The 16,015-nt window shown below is 39.0% G+C and overlaps 1 protein-coding gene across 1 annotated transcript in view; it reads left to right on the top strand.

The window, feature by feature from the left end:
• KCNH5 (potassium voltage-gated channel subfamily H member 5) overlaps positions 1–16,015 on the top strand; it is a 234,971-nt gene that overhangs the window by 44,660 nt on the left and 174,296 nt on the right. Inside the window, exons 5-6 of the mRNA XM_037501979.1 lie at positions 997–1,112; positions 8,618–9,010. Coding sequence (XP_037357876.1) covers positions 997–1,112; positions 8,618–9,010 — 509 coding nt within the window. The remainder of the gene's footprint in view (positions 1–996; positions 1,113–8,617; positions 9,011–16,015) is intronic.

Here is a 16,015-nt window from a genome sequence, read left to right as displayed (position 1 = left end):
GTCTGTGCCACCAGGGGAGGCCCTGAAATTTATGATTTTAATAATGGAAATTTGAAGTCCCAGAAGAAATTTTTCTCAGTATGTTCATATCTCTTCCTCTCAGAAGTTAAACTTACTGCTATTTCAGAAAACACTATTAAGGATTATAGGTATTTTAAAATAATCTTTAGATAATCACTGTAGTTGCTACTAAGGGACAAGTAACATTTTTCTATATTACAAAGAAGATGGAGGTGTATGAAATGAGCCGTGCGAAGTTTGTTGAAATTTGACTTCATTTTCTTATGTGTGTATATTACACACAAATATACAGTAGGGGTTTTTATTAGGGTGGTACTACTTGTTATAATAAATAAACCACCAACTTTCAGTGAATTAACATAATAGAAGCATATTTCTTACTCACATAATAATAAACCCTAGGCAGGTGATCTGGGCATACGATCATTCTGCTATGTGCTGATTGAGAGGCCTTCCCATTCCCTGCAGCCTTACCATATTTTCACTGAGCTGGTAGAAGGAGGGAGAAAGTGTGGCCACCTCTCACTTGGCTTTTAAGCTGTGGCACGCATGGCAGTGACACACATTACGTTGGCTTTTATTCTATTGGTGAGACCAAGAAACAGAGCCACACCTAGATGCAAGAAATACTGGGAAAAGTATTCCTGGCTGTGCAGCTGTTTCCCAGTAACAAACCTAAAACCTGTACAAGGTGTGGGGAGCACAGATTTTTGTGGGCAGCAAGATGTCTTGGCTGTTGGGGTTAAGTAATAAATATAAACAAAACAAAAGGTCACATGTAAAATTTACTCTTTCGTTTATTTCACACTTGAAGTATATGATGATGTCTATGTAGAAATCAAATACTTCACATTGATACTTTTCATTAGTTCTGGATGTTATGCTATATCTGAGATCCTTTGAATAGCATTAAGAATGCTTTAGCCTATATTCATAATGTGTGAAAAACTGAGATTTCCTTTCCTTATTTTTCAGGTTGGACAAAATTTGCCCGATTGACTCGGGCTTTGACAAATAGCCGAAGTGTTTTGCAGCAGCTTACACCAATGAATAAAACAGAGGTGGTCCACAAACATTCAAGGTTAGCTGAAGTAAGTATGTGACTAACTTTGCTTCTCAAAATGGTAGTGGTAGTACATTCTCCTCTCCCATCCATCTACAAATGTTTAGATATTTTGATTATTATTTTATAAATACTTCCCTGATAATTTATTTTTCCCTTGTAGAATAATAGAAATTTCAAATTTGTCCTTTTATTTCTTCCTATTTTGAAATGGTAAAGTAGGTCCTCCTATCTCTGATGGTATCTGCACTGTGAGGTTTCCTTTGAGCAAAAGAGATCAGGAGTTTACTTCTTTATTCATTTCTGCATGCAGCACATAGTTATCAAGGGCTAGCTCTATGCGCAGAGGATGTCAGATGAGTAAGCCTTGGGTCCAGTCATCAAGGAGCAAAAGATCCAGCAGAGGTGATCAACAGTAGAATGTGATTATAATAGTGGGAGTCTGTGTACTCAGAGGAATATCTACTCAAACTTGGAACTCTAGGAAGGGCTACCTGAATGAGGCAATACCTGGGCTCAGCAGTGAATCATGACTGGAAGGTTAAAAGGGGGTGACAGTCATTCCTATGAGGGAGGCCAGCAGATGCAAAAACTCAGGGATGAGAAAGAATTGTGACTTTTCAGTATGGATGGGAAAGATGAAAACTAAATGTATATGTTCATCAGTTTTCTCTGCTAAAGGGAGTTGACACATTCCATAGTACCTTTAAAAAATTGAGGAAGTAACATTGGTTGATAATATTATGTAGGTTTCAGGTTTATATCATTATAAATAAAGATCTGTATATGATACATGAAGTTTACCATTAATGGTCGAATTAGATTCTTCAAGAGTAACCTTCTGAACTAGTTGAGGATTTAAAATTTGGTTTGGAGAGGGTTAGGAAGTGAATTTAGAGGGCTCTAGTTAACAGAGAGATTGGTGTGATTTTCTCCTCCAAATAGTCCTGTTAGCTTGGGAAGAGACTAATGCTTTGATGTGCAGACATGTTTTTAAAAGCCCAAATAGGACATTATCATAATTAAATATCCACTAACAATAATAATTATGTTAACTTGAGTAAAAGTCTCAGTGATAGTTTTTTTTAAAGATTTATTTTTATTTATGCATATAAGAACTGGGGTATAGGCCAGAGGTGCAGGGGTGAGAGGATTCACCAGACAGAGTGGAACAAGCAGATCTATGGAAATACACTGCTGAGGGGACAGGCAGGCGAAACAGAAGTCTACTGTGACATGTGTGTCAGCCCCCAGGTTGGGGATTGAACTCATGCTGCAGTGGCCGTGAATAGCTTCATAGGTTGTGTCTTAACCATTTGCACCACCAGAGAGGCCCTGGAAATGCCCCTTTGTATATAAGTAACATCTCTGTGTCGTGGAGAAACTCGCTTGGGAAACTCGCTGCATGCCACTAAAGGGGAGCTCTGGTGACTGAACCCAAGGACCCTGCTCTCCAAACCCAGCAACTCCAAAAACCAACACCAACACCATGAGCCTCTAAATGTAGAATCAATATTCCAGGTCCACCTCTTGTTTCCTTAGAATTTAGATCATATAAATTCTCTATATTTTATGTTAGTAAATTTTAACTTTCTCTTCTACTAACTTGCCTGATGTTAATTTGCTCACCTATCCAGCTTCAGAGGAACCCAGATTTGGTTGGAGAGGGGGATGAATTTTCTTCTCTGCCCCAACATTATTTTATCTGAACATATTATAAAATTTTTGCCCCCACCTCCCCACCCCCAAGGTCTGTCAAACTAGAGAGCAAAGCTATTGGCTCTCACTAGATTTGCCATCTGAAACAGCTATTCAAAATCTGATGCCTGCAGGTAAAACCAGCCTCTCTGGTGACCAGATAAAGAAAATTTAACTATGAGTAACCAGCCTTTGCATTTCTGTGGCACATTCTGTAGAAAGGAAGAAATTAATCCTGCTTTGCCTTCTGCTAATACCAGCTTGTCTTTAGGTTGGGACAGTTTAGAACTAGAAACCCCTCTTATCAAGAATAATTACATTCTAAATGTCAATGACTCACTGCTCCTACCTATATAAACTCAATTAAAACTTGTATGTATTGGAACAAATAGCTCTCACAGAATAAAATCTGACTATTTCTCAGTCTGAATTTTGACTTTGATTCTCTAAACACTTAGTGGAAGTCATTGAAACTTTATTTCCAGTTAATAGTCATCCCTAATTAAAAAACATGATTCAGGTACAAAATTGCTTTCTGTCATATTTTAGGTTTCAGGGAACATGCAGAAATTACAATGTTTTCAACAGAGAGTCTGTGTGTATGCTTAGATCTCCAAAGACTGACCCAGAAGGAGCAGCAAATTATCATTTTTTCCAGTTGTACATAGGGTCATATAATTTGCTCAATATGGATATTTCGGTGAACACCTGGAGTATGTACGCGTGGGCATGCCTCAGTGTGCACACCTGCGCTTGGAGGCTGAGGATACAAGGGTGGCATCACTCAGGTCACTCAGACAAGGAAGCGGCTGGCTGCGGAATGGCTGTGAGAGGAAGAACCCAGAGAGAAAGAGTAAAGTTACCCCTGGGCCTGAGAGGCTTCCAGCCTCCTGCCTCCATGCCCCTCCCCACCTCTACCACCCTGCATTGTGGGGCTTGCCCCACAATAATTGGTGTAGAAAGATCATTAAAGCCTGGAAAAGCCACTGAGGGCTCCAGGACTCTCCTTTATTCATCTCCAATGGCCTATACCACTTTTAGAGTCTCCTCGTTGGTTGAATTTTATTAACCAAAAAAAAAAAAAGAAATTTAGGTAAAGCACTTGAGTCTATAATATTAATTTATGCTGTTGCAGAAATAAATTCTAGACTTTTACCCAGGCAGGGGAAGAACAAGCGGTACTTCAGGAATGGTGAGGTCAGGAAAGCTTTATTACTCATGCATGAGGTCCCAGACCTGGGTAATCCCACAAGGTCTGAGCACTGGTCTTAGAGACAGAGTTTCTTTTATATACAACCACTTTACATTGATAAAGTTGGTTAGTTAGCATACAAATTCTTGACACAGGAAAAGGGGAAGGGTACTGATCTTCAAGGATGGCCTGGGAGATCAATCAGCCTAACAGGCTGCCAGACCCTGTTTAGATATGCTTTTAAGGAAGCAAACTTGTTATTTACTTTACATTTCCAGGTCTATGACTCTTTAACAGGGAAAGATTTCCTTTTCTTAGCAGTTCCCTTTCAATGCTTGTTTTAAAACAATGCACTTGTAAAATAGGTTATTTATTTTTATGTAGGAAGGGGTCCAGGAAGGCAAAATAGCCTCCGGACCTTGAAGGTCTTAATGAGCAACCCCGGAACTAAGTTTATTTTCTAACTCTGCTTTCTTTGTGCTTAAATTACAGACTGTGCAAATATAGATGGTAAAGTATTAACATTGAACATAAGGAAATTTTCATATTTAATATGGTGAAATTGGAATGGATAGAGCAGTGGTTGAAAGGTGAAAGATAATCTATGATTGTGTATGGTTCTGTATATATAATGCTCTGTCCTGACATGTAGCTTATATTCCTGGCAGAATAATTTGGTGCTAATTTAAGACCTTATGGGAAAAACCTGTCTGAGGCCCTGATAATGAAGGTAAACACATAAAAGTCTTTATGAATAGTTCTTATAGCCCCCAAACTAAAAACAGTAGTTGTAAGGCACAACTAAAGAGAATACCAGTGATGATTTTTACATTTCAATATAGTAATAATGGTTTTCAACTATGCAAATTCTGTGTTTGAGAGAAACTGTTTGGGATAACTCTCTCCCAAGTTTCGAAAAGTGCTGGGACATTTGTATTGCCTTGTGGCATATGAGTAACTTACTACCAGGTATTTCATTTATAGCTATTCTTGCATTCAAATGTTTAATGCATTCATGACTTTGATTTGAATTTTTTGACTCTTACCTCTTGGGTCCCTGAATATTTGGATGCAAAGATGGGCAAAACTGCTGAAACATTATTTACAGCTCTACCTAACTCCTTAGCACATAGGGTTTTTTTTTAAGATTTTTTTTTTATTTATGCATATAAGAGCAGGGGTGTAGGCAGTGAGAGGATTCACCAGAGACAGAGTGGGGAGCAGAACAGCAGATTTGTTAGGGGACCTAGTGCGCTTTATGGTGACCAACACAAGAAAAATTACTTTGGGCTGGTGAACCACAGGTGAAGCTTGGAAACCACGTTGGGCACCAGCTGTTATAGAGCAGCCCCAATATTGAACGGGTTGCCTGGCTGTGGGTCATCACCCGCGCGCTTAAAAGGGACTTATTAATACTCCACTATAGGCATATACAAAAGGTTAATAAAAGGTTTATTTACAAGGGAAAAGGAAATAAGGAAAATGTACAACTCAGGGAGAAAATAGGGAAATAAAGTCTTTTATTTTTTTAAGTTTTTTTTTTTTTTTTTTTTTATAGAGGCATGTTTTTCTTTGTTTTGTTTTGTTTGTGTTTTTTGTTTATACATGCACTGGGTACAGTCAGAAGCACGGGAGGGTGAGAGAATTCACCAGAGCCAGAGCGGGGAGCAGAGCAGGCAGAAGGACCGAAGCGCACTGCTGAGGGGAGCAGCGGGCGGCAGGAGAGGTCTGCGCGCCAGGGAAATAAAGTCTTTAACGTGTCCTACCCGATCCGCCGACCTGGAAACCCAAAGGCACCCTCAGCGCTGGCCGGACTCTGCGAGATGGCAGAGAGCCAAAATGGGGGACCCCTCCAAAGCTTTATACCAACCTGGCTGCTTAGCCCCACCCTCAGGTCCCAGCCACCTTCCCTTTGGTGGTGATGGGATTTGGAGTTCCCAGTGTCTTTGGCTTTGGCCTGGGGTGGGGGTGGAGTCCACAAAGCCTGTATGGAATTAGCTTTAGGACATCCTTTTCCCCCTAATAATTCCCCCCTTTCACTTTTTGCCACCATTTCCATGGTGATGAAGATCGAATGGCTGCCCTATAACAGATTGACTGAAATACACTGCTAAGGGGAGCAGTGGGTGAGAGAGGAGAGGTCTGCTGTGCCATGTGGGTTAGCTCCCGCCAGGGATTGAACTCAAACTAGTGATACTGTAACAGGGTGGTCCCCAGGAAAGGGGGAGGTTCCAGGTTCCCTGCCCCACCCAAAAGGAGGGTGGAGCTGAGCAGAGAGAAGAAGCTGCAGAGGAGACTGAGGAAGGAAGGAAGCAGGATGGAGCCAAAGGAGACCTGGAGGAGGCACATGGAGCCTAGAGACACATGAAGAAACTGCGCTTGCCTTTTGGTCGTGGACTGGGTGACACAGATGTGGGTGAGACCCATGGGGAGGTGACAATGGCAGCTTTTATCTTGATTTTGATTTTGCTCTTTTCCTTCTGGGTTTGTCTAGTTGTTTCTGACCCTTTTCTGTGGGTCCCCACTGGAAGATGCTTTGGACTTGTGGCAGGCTTTGGGGCCTTGCTCTGGGCCAATCCCATTTGGATGGAGTTTTACCCACGAGGGGACGGGTAACTTTGGGTGCTTGATTTAGAAACTAGATTCTTTGCCTTTCCTGTATTGTTTCCTAATTGTATTAAAGTTCCTTCCCATTAAAGTCTCATATGTTTTGTGTTGATGCGGTGGATGGCAGAACCCATTTAGAGCAGGCAGGTTTTGGGGGGATCTGGGGTGCACCTCTCCCTGCCCTGTAACAATACTGGAACTCCTGAGTGCTGCAGTAGCTGCTGATATCTTGATAGTGCTGAGACTTAACCCCTTTGCCACCAGGGAAGCCCTTTTAGCATGTAGGTTTATTCAGTCTTGAGTTCATTGTTTGCGTGGATCAGAATCCCTGACCTACTCCTTCAACTCCTTTTCACAGTTTTCAGGTTTCAGAAGGCAGTGCTTGCTGTCTTATATTTGTTACCTTTACCTGGGGTTGTCCAGACCTCTAATCTTGCTCTGCCATCTGTTTTTTCCTCATTGTTTCTTTAATTAGACATAATCTGAGGAAGTTAAGGTTCATATAATCTTGCATTGACATGTTTGCATTTGTTTAGAAGATATGGAGAAGCAAAACTAAGTATTAAGCACATTTTTTTCCCCTAAAGGGATTTATATCTGGTCATGAAAGTCAATATTCTTTAAGTCATGATTTGAAGGAAAAAAGAAACCAGGATATCATATTTTATAATCCTTAAATGGTTGTGCCAGTCTTTAGGGCACTTGCTGAGTCCTACTCAAAGAAGAGATCACCAGCAGTGGGGTTGTAGGGATTGGCAAAGCCATCAGGATTAAACTTCTCCCTAAGTTACTGAAAGTGTGAAGAGTGGATAATGATGTGTCACCTACAGGTTTTTCTTTGATCTAAATGTAATGCTTTTCTATGCAAAATAGCACAAATTGACAAAGCCATTGCTAGTCATTTATATATGGAAACATTTTTGAGCATTCCCAAGTCTCCCCAAAATAAACTACTGAAGCATACCAAATAATACATAAAACCTAAAACCGTACTAATGTATAGTAAAAGCAGGAATAACTTCATAAATACGCAGTCTGTATAAGGTAAATTCCAGGGAAGGAACTGGATGGTGCTGGCCTCACTGCTTGTGGTGCAAGTGGCCTCGGGAAGGGTTGTCAAACCAATGCTAAACCATTTTCACTTTTTTTTCTTTGTTGTACAAGTGGAGAGCCTGTTAGGATTTCTTTCAGTTAGTGTAAAAAGGTACTAATGTGGGTGAAAGTGGAGTAGTGTTACACACACTTTTAAAAAGGGGTGCCTGTAACTGCAGGACAATGAGTGAGGGATGTGATTCCTGAAGTTTCTGTAAAGTAAATGTGCAGAAGGCACGGCAGAGGTGGACCTGGGGGCAGTGTTGGTATAAGGGGCAGGAGGCGCAGGGCAGGTTTTCTATGACCCAAGCAGACGGGGTAAAGGAGGAGTCCTGGAGCCCTCAGTGGCTTTTCAGGCCTTTATTGGGATTACCAGGTACACGGCAGGCAGGGAGGCTGGCAGGCCTCCTCCAGCCCCGAGCAAGTCTTCACTCTATCTGGGCTCTCCGGCCTTCCCTCGCATTCCCTCTGCTTCTCTGCTCTTCTTGTGGTTCTTCTCTCTTGGCATCCCCGTGACGCCGCCTTATAAGCCCAGTCTCTCAGCCCAGGCGAATTCTGTCTACGCATGCCCACACCCTACTCCAGATGCCCGCCATCAGGCATGCATTCAGGATCACAAGGATCCATCATCGATCCTAATGGTGGGGGGGCAGAAAAGCCTGATACTTTACTTACCCTACAGTTGGGCTCTGGGGAGAGAGCCAGAAGGAGCAGCAGCCAGCTCAGCTGTGGTAGAGGGGTTATACTTGGCGTGATCTCCTTCCTTTGAACAAACCTTGGCACAACTTAGGAGAAGAGGGAGGGTGAGTGGCTTTGAAACCAGGAGTCATGATAAATCAGCTGTGGTTTGACTGCCAGGTAAGTTTGAATTCATCTTTGCGGAGATGTCCAAGTCATTTAGGTATGCACTTATGCCATTTATGTATACATTTTCTCTCTTCTAGGTTCTTCAGCTGGGATCAGATATCCTTCCTCAGTATAAACAAGAAGCGCCAAAGACGCCACCACACATTATTTTACACTATTGTGCTTTTAAAACTACTTGGGATTGGGTGATTTTAATTCTTACCTTCTACACCGCCATTATGGTTCCTTACAACGTTTCCTTCAAAACGAAGCAGAACAACATAGCCTGGCTGGTGCTGGACAGTGTGGTAGATGTCATTTTCCTGGTGGACATTGTTTTAAATTTTCATACAACCTTTGTGGGACCTGGTGGAGAGGTTATTTCTGACCCCAAGTTGATAAGGATGAACTATTTGAAAACTTGGTTTGTGATCGATCTGTTGTCTTGTTTACCTTATGACATCATCAATGCCTTTGAAAATGTGGATGAGGTAAGTGGTGTCTTTTTTTTTTTTTTTTGCCTGTTGCGGATTATTGTTTTCAGAATATTAGACTAAAAGGAGTTTATAGGTTATCCAAACATCTTTTAACCTTCCCCCTACTAGACACTTGTTATAGTTGGTTATATTACATTAATTTTCATCTGCTTATTTTTCTTGATTTCTGGTGGAAAATATTAATTGCTAGCAAAATGACTGTGGATAGAAGTTGTGGTTGGAGGGGATAGAACATAAGAAAACAGTATTTGGAGTAAAATACATGAACTAGATAATTGAATGATAATGGAAAAAGATATATTATGGATATGGAAAACTGCAGCATTTTAAAGCTATGCACCCATACATATTTTAACTCGTTCCCTCCAGATATTTTTTTTTTTTAAGATTTATTTTTATTTTTGTACAAGAGCTGGGGGTACAGGCAAGAGGCACGGAGGGTGAGAAGATTCACCAGAGACAGAGTGGGGAACAGAACAGCAAACTGACTGAAATACACTGCTGAAGGGAGCAGCGGGCGAGACAAGAGAGGTCTGCCTAGACCATGTGGGACCCTCGCCTGCTGGCTGGGATCTAATCAGCACTGCAGAGGCTGCGGACAGCTTCATAGCGGGGCACTAAACCCTCTGAGCCACCAGGGAGGCCCTCCCTCCAGATATTTATGTTATGCTACTTGAGTTAACATGAAGGTGAAAATCTTTTATGGACGAGCAGTCTGAATTTTTTGCCTTTTCGTTTTCTTCTTTATTCCTTTTGCTTTGAATTTTGTCTGAGTACATTTGTGGTTAGAGCCTGGTTTGGATGACTTCTGACATATGGTTTAATTCAAGGTTTTGTGCAGTATTATCTGGGCTAGAAATACTGAAAACATATGTAATATCTTAAAAGACCACTTCATCCAGGGCCTCTTAGCCTCTGACTTAACAGTGAATGTTTTTCAACATGTTATACCAAGCTAATAGGATGCAACCAATAATCTCAACAGTAATATATAAATGAGCCAATGTAGAATGTATCTATTATTAAAATGTGCTTATAATGATAATGTTACAAACTTAATTTCCCTAAAGATTCTGCTTTGTTCTTGTAGACTGCTCACTTGGGAAATTCTCCACTACTGTTGTCATTGCTGTTATTCAATGTGTGTTGGGAGGTAGACTGAAACTTTTTTCAGTGACTTTTTTCCCATAAAATTTCTACTTTAAATCAATTTCAATGATCTTTAAAAGAAATAATTTCCCTGAAAGGTGAGGGTAAACACTGCACATTTTGAACAGATAGTACAGATAGTTGAACAATTGTACAGATAGTTGTAACTTCATAAATTATGGGAAAAAAGGAATTAAAGTAAATTCGATTTTTAATTTACTTTTAAATTGATTTTTTAAAAACAAGTATTTATTTTTGTATAGAAGAACTAGGGTATGGACCAGAGGTGCAGGGATTGAGAAGATTCACCAGAGACAGTGAGGAGCAGAACAGGCAGATCTACTGAAATACACTGTTAAGGAGAGTGGAGGGACAGGCACAGAGGTCTGCTGTGCTTTGTGGGTCGGCTCCTTGGCTAGATATGGAACTCAGATCATAACTGTGATACTGCTGAGGCTTAACCCCTACAGCCACGAGGGAGGCCCCCTTTTTAATTTTAGATTCTACATACATAAAATTTTTAAGGTACATTTATTTCTTTCCTATTAGGCCTATGGTAAGGGTTGAGAGAAGTTAATTTTGAAAATGGTAATCCTAAAAGGAGATAATAAGCAGTATTTTTTATTTCACTCGCTAAGTAGACTAATATATTAAGATCATACATTAAGATTTTGTTAATTTAGGGCATAGGCATAAAGATTTTAATAAAATTAAGCAAAAGAATGACTATTTCATCAAAAAGAAAAATACATCAAGTGTATTGAAATAATAATGTATTTAAAATAATATATTGTTATATTAAAGGAATCTCAACCTCATTCATCATTAAGGAAAATTCAAAATAAAACTTGATTATTCTGACATATACTTATCAGGCTTCCAAGACCCAGACTTGGTTAATGCACTGGAATGATGACTGGTGGCTGAGGAAGTGTCCTCCTAGGGTCCCCCTTCAAACAAACTGCCCTGTGCAGCATAGTCAGTGGCTTGCTGGAGGAAAGCCTGTTGTCAGACTTTCTTTCAAACTCGGCATTCAGTGATATCACACTGGTACCTTGAAACTGGCCATAGTGGAAGTTCTTTTCCTAGAAACCTGAGAATGCTACCAATGAAGACTTCTTACAACTTCCTTAGTATCATTTGTTGAATCACTTACCAAGTCACCACTGGACACAGTCAAAGAATGCTGCTGTTGAGATACAGGCACTTTCACGTTATGTAGAGAATTCTTGTTTTATTTACTTGTCACCAAACAGCAGGTTTATATACCTGTCTCTTAGTTTATTAGTTTTAGGCTTTATCTTTGAGTTTCACTATGGAAGTTGAGGTTTTATCCCTTCTAGTCCCTGTCCTCACACTATGTGTGCATTATTTCTGTCATTTCATTCTCCCAATACAGATTATCCTTTTGTGTGTGTTTTTTTTTTTTAAAGATTTTTACTTATGCATACAAGAACTAGGGTGTAGACAGGTGGTACAGGGGGTGAGAGGATTCATCAGAGACAATGGGGAACACAACAGGCAGATTGACTGAAATACACAGCTGAGGGGAGTAGTGGGTGAGACAGGAGAGGTCTGCTGCACCATGTGGGTCACCTCCCTGGCTGGGGATCGAACTCATGCTCAGTGGCTGGCCATAGCCTGACAGGGCTGTGTCCTTAACCCCTGTGCCACCAGGGAGGCTCCAGATTTTCCAATAATATTAGGTGTTTATATCATCATGAATACAAATGTGCTGTGCATAGGGGGGCCTTGCAGCGCTAACTTTTCCTTTTCTGCACTTTCCCTGAGAGTTGGTAATTGGCCTTTTCATTTGCTTTGTTTTCTATGTACTTATTACTAACTCATCTATTAAGCTCTCTGCCAATTGGTTAAATTTCTCCTCACTTTGATTCAAGCAATAAATAGTCTGTCAACATCATTTTAATAAATCTCTCTTGACACTGCTCTCCCATATGATTGAGAGGGGGCTACCTATAATATTCTAGGCTAGAGATAACTTCTCAGAATTCTGAGTGATAAAGTGCCTTTGCTCTCCATCTTCTAATAATTCTGTTAAACAAGGTCATTGTGATTTCTGATCCTTTACATGTGACCTATTTTCTCTTACTGGAAGTTGGATGTATCTTCTGTCCCAGGGTTCTGAGACTTTCCTATGATGTGGCTTAGTGTGGGTCCATTTTCATCATTTCTGCTGACTATGTGGCTGTTTTCATTCTAGAAGAGCATGTTTTCTGGTCTTGAATTTTTTCCTAAGGTGATTATCTTTGTCCCTCTACCTGTTTTTCTCTGTTCTCTCTCTTAATGGAACCTCTTTTATTCAGATATTATACCTACTAGACCTAGTCTCTGACTACCTTGTTTTTCTCTTTCCTATTTTCCAATCCTTTATCGTAGTGCTGTTCTCTAAGAGATTTCCTCAACATTATTTTCTAACTTTGTTTCTAATATTTTTCTTAAACTAATAGGCCTAAATTAGCTTTTATGTAATATTTGGTGTAGGTATTCTGTCTAGCCCTTACAAATAGTTTATAGGTTCTGAAAGCCTAACTGGCAAGTTTAAACTATGTGGGTTTATTGTGATGAATTACATTTTGATTTATTCACAACATCTTATTTTCCATTTTTAAATGCTTTTTCTTTGCTTTCACCTGCCTTTATTTTATTTTTTTTTCTTTTATCGAATCTTTTATCTAATCTCCTGAATTCCTTCAACTGGTTGGAAGTTTTCCTGTTAAGTGATTACTTAAAATTTTTATCATCAGTCATTGACTTATTAATATTTTTACCTTTCTTCTAAATAATTGAAGGACCTCTGTTCATCATGTCATCTTTCAAATTATTGTTGATTTGTATTTGGGTTGCATATTATTTTTACCTTTCTCTTTTGATTATTTTATTATTGTCCTATCTAACTGTCTACATGTCTTTAGATTTATTTACATGCCTACCAGTCTCTGCTTGCATTATTCTGTGTATTTTTGCTTCCTTTCTGTTTTAGTTCCTGTAGGTTGGCTCTTTTAGGATCTATTACACAACATTCTATTTTCAGGAACATGCTTCTTTCAGGAAGCTTTCCTGAATTATTCTGAAGCAGCTCTAATGAATATCTTTACCACATCTCATCTTCACTTATGTGCATGTCTGCACATTAATATAATTTCAGGATTTTTATTTTGTGACTGTGTGTGTTCATGAGCACTGTACTGTTGTTTTGTGTGGAGTCTTATGACCTCTCTAGGAAACGTCTGTTGTGACCTTTGGGATTGTTATTCTGGTTCTCAGTATCCAAATATGTAAAAACATAAAGGGAATGCTGACTTACATCACAAGTTGGTAATAAGGACTACATGGCAGATGAGATATGAATGAATATGGCTCATAGATTTCTATGTGCTTGGGGGCATATTATTAATTTGTTTGTGTGTGTTTATTTCCTCAGTTTGATTATAAGCCTGTAACAATGGAGAATGTATCCTATCTCCTTGGTAATCCTTCATTGCTCTTAGTGCAGGCTGGTGACTCACTGACCTGAAGCAATGAAATGTTAACAGGATTTTGGTAAATTGCACAATGACATAAAATAAAATAGAACTTAAAAATGAGGAAGTGAGCTAGTGGTAGTTTGGGAATAGGAGAATATGAGTCTGAAAATTACACTTTAACTCGTTAACATGATGTGGGTGCAGAATGAAAGAGGACTTAATGACACTTTTTACTTTCAAGATCATCTCAGTCTATGTATTCTCTGAAGGTAATTTGATTTACTAGAAATTCATGAACTAGATATGTGATTCTGTAAGAGAACTGTGAGAGAGGAAAGATGGAATCCATTAAAGGAAAACATTTGTTTGAAAAAAAGTTATACAAATTTCCTAGAAACCATAACAGGGGTAAAAGATGTTATCACCAGAAGTCCAAGGGATAGAATTATGATCCTTTATAGTATGCATTTGAATACAACTTGGGGAGGTCTAACCTTTTTTCTAGGTTAAAGGTAGCTGAATTATAGGGCACCAGGGAAGAGGAGACAGCTGCAGATAACATACTGTTTAGTAGCATAAGTGGTCTTAGGAAACATACATAGGGAATTCAGAGGACAATAAGTGGCATTATTAGTAAGTGGCAAGCATGATAAACTAGGTCAGAACAAATTGAAATTGGGAAAAAAATCACCCATGCCTTGTTTCTGGAGGCAAAATGAATGTCTAGCAACTACTCAGTTGAAGTATATGAATATTTTTAATTTTCAGAAAAATTTATGGGAAATAATTTTCTTAATCGTCTTTTATTGGATTTGTCAAACTGCCACATACACCATTTCATTTTAACACATATATATGTACATTGCAAATTTTTATCTCTTATCAAGTCATCAAAACAAGAATTAAAATCAAAGGGGCTAATTATGTCGGGAGATTTTAGTGATTTTTGCCAGCCACAAATCCCTTTTTTTTCTTATGTTGAATCTCAGACCCTCTACCATAAATAGCAAGTTGGAAATTGCTATGTAATGTGACTGTTTTTTTTTTTAATTAAAGCCCATAGGTAGTTTTTTAAATTTAATTTTTTGTTTTTAAATATCCTTGTTTATCTTTTCACAATATGGGGTTTCTCCCTCAGGTGTGGCCACTATAGTATTTCCACCACCAAAGTGTCCACAGTCCTTTGCACACTCCACTGTGCTCTCCTCCTCCCCGTCCTCTCCTTGCTCCCCTTTTTCCCTCTCCCCATCTACCCCCTCTTCTTCTGAGTCTCTCAGATCTAAGTTCTGCTTTTAAGATCTAAGTCTTACAGTTTGTCTTTGTCTGATCCTTTGTTTAGTTTCTCTAGCTTCCATATGTAAGTGAGACCATCCGGTATTTATCTTTCATCTGGCCCTCTTAGCTTAGAATTACCCTTTCCAGCTCTACTCATGTTGCCACAAATGGCATGAGTTTATCTTTTTTGATCACTGAGTAGTATTCCATTGTGTATATGTCCTGTATCTTATTATCATCTGTTCTGGGGCATTCAGGTTGTTTCCATATCTTGGCTATTTAAATAGAACTACTATAAATGTAGGAGTGCAGATTTCCTTTCAAATTAGTATTTTTGTGTTCCTTGGATAGATACCTATGAGTGGAATTGCTGGGTCATATGGTAGGTCCATTTTTAGTCTTTTGAGGAATCTCCACACTTCTTTCCATAGGGCCTGGACCAGTGAACATTCCCTTTTATCTGCAACCTCAACACGCCTGTGTTTTTTTTTTTTTTTTTTTTTTTTTTTAGGGACCATTCTCAGAGGTGAAAGGTAGTATCTCATTGTGGTTTTGGTTTGCATTTTCCTGATAGTAAGTGATGATAAACATTTTTTCATATGCCTGTTTGCCATCTGTTTATCTTGGGAGAGTGCCTATTTAGCTTCTCTGCCCATTTTTTGATTGGGTTGTTTGTTTTCTTTTTGTTGAGATGTATAAACACTTTTAAGATCTTCGATATTAATCCCTTATCAGACATATGGCATGCAAATATTTTTCCTGTTGGGTATGGAGTGTCTTTGTTTTGGTTACTGTCTATTTTGCATTTTAGTTTGATATAGTCCCAGTTGTTTATTTTCTCTTTTATATTCCTTGCTGCTGGAGATGAGTTGAGTCTGCAAATGTTTCTGAGGTTTATATTATTTGGTGTTTTTCCTATGTTTTCTTCTATATATTTTATGGTTTCAGGTCTTATATCCTAGTCTTTTATCCATTTTGAGTTTATTTTTATGTATAATGTGAGATAAGGGCCTAGTTTCATTCTTTTGTATATGTAAAGCCCATGGATAATTTTAAATAATATTTGTGTTATAGGAACTTGGATTACATC

Source organism: Talpa occidentalis, unplaced genomic scaffold, assembly GCF_014898055.3.
Source record: "Talpa occidentalis isolate TD23 unplaced genomic scaffold, MPIMG_talOcc4v2.1 talOcc4.11, whole genome shotgun sequence".
NCBI classification, from domain to species: Eukaryota; Metazoa; Chordata; class Mammalia; order Eulipotyphla; family Talpidae; genus Talpa; species Talpa occidentalis.
Note: the sequence above shows the minus strand (reverse complement) of the source record. Positions and strands in the feature narration are given on the sequence as shown.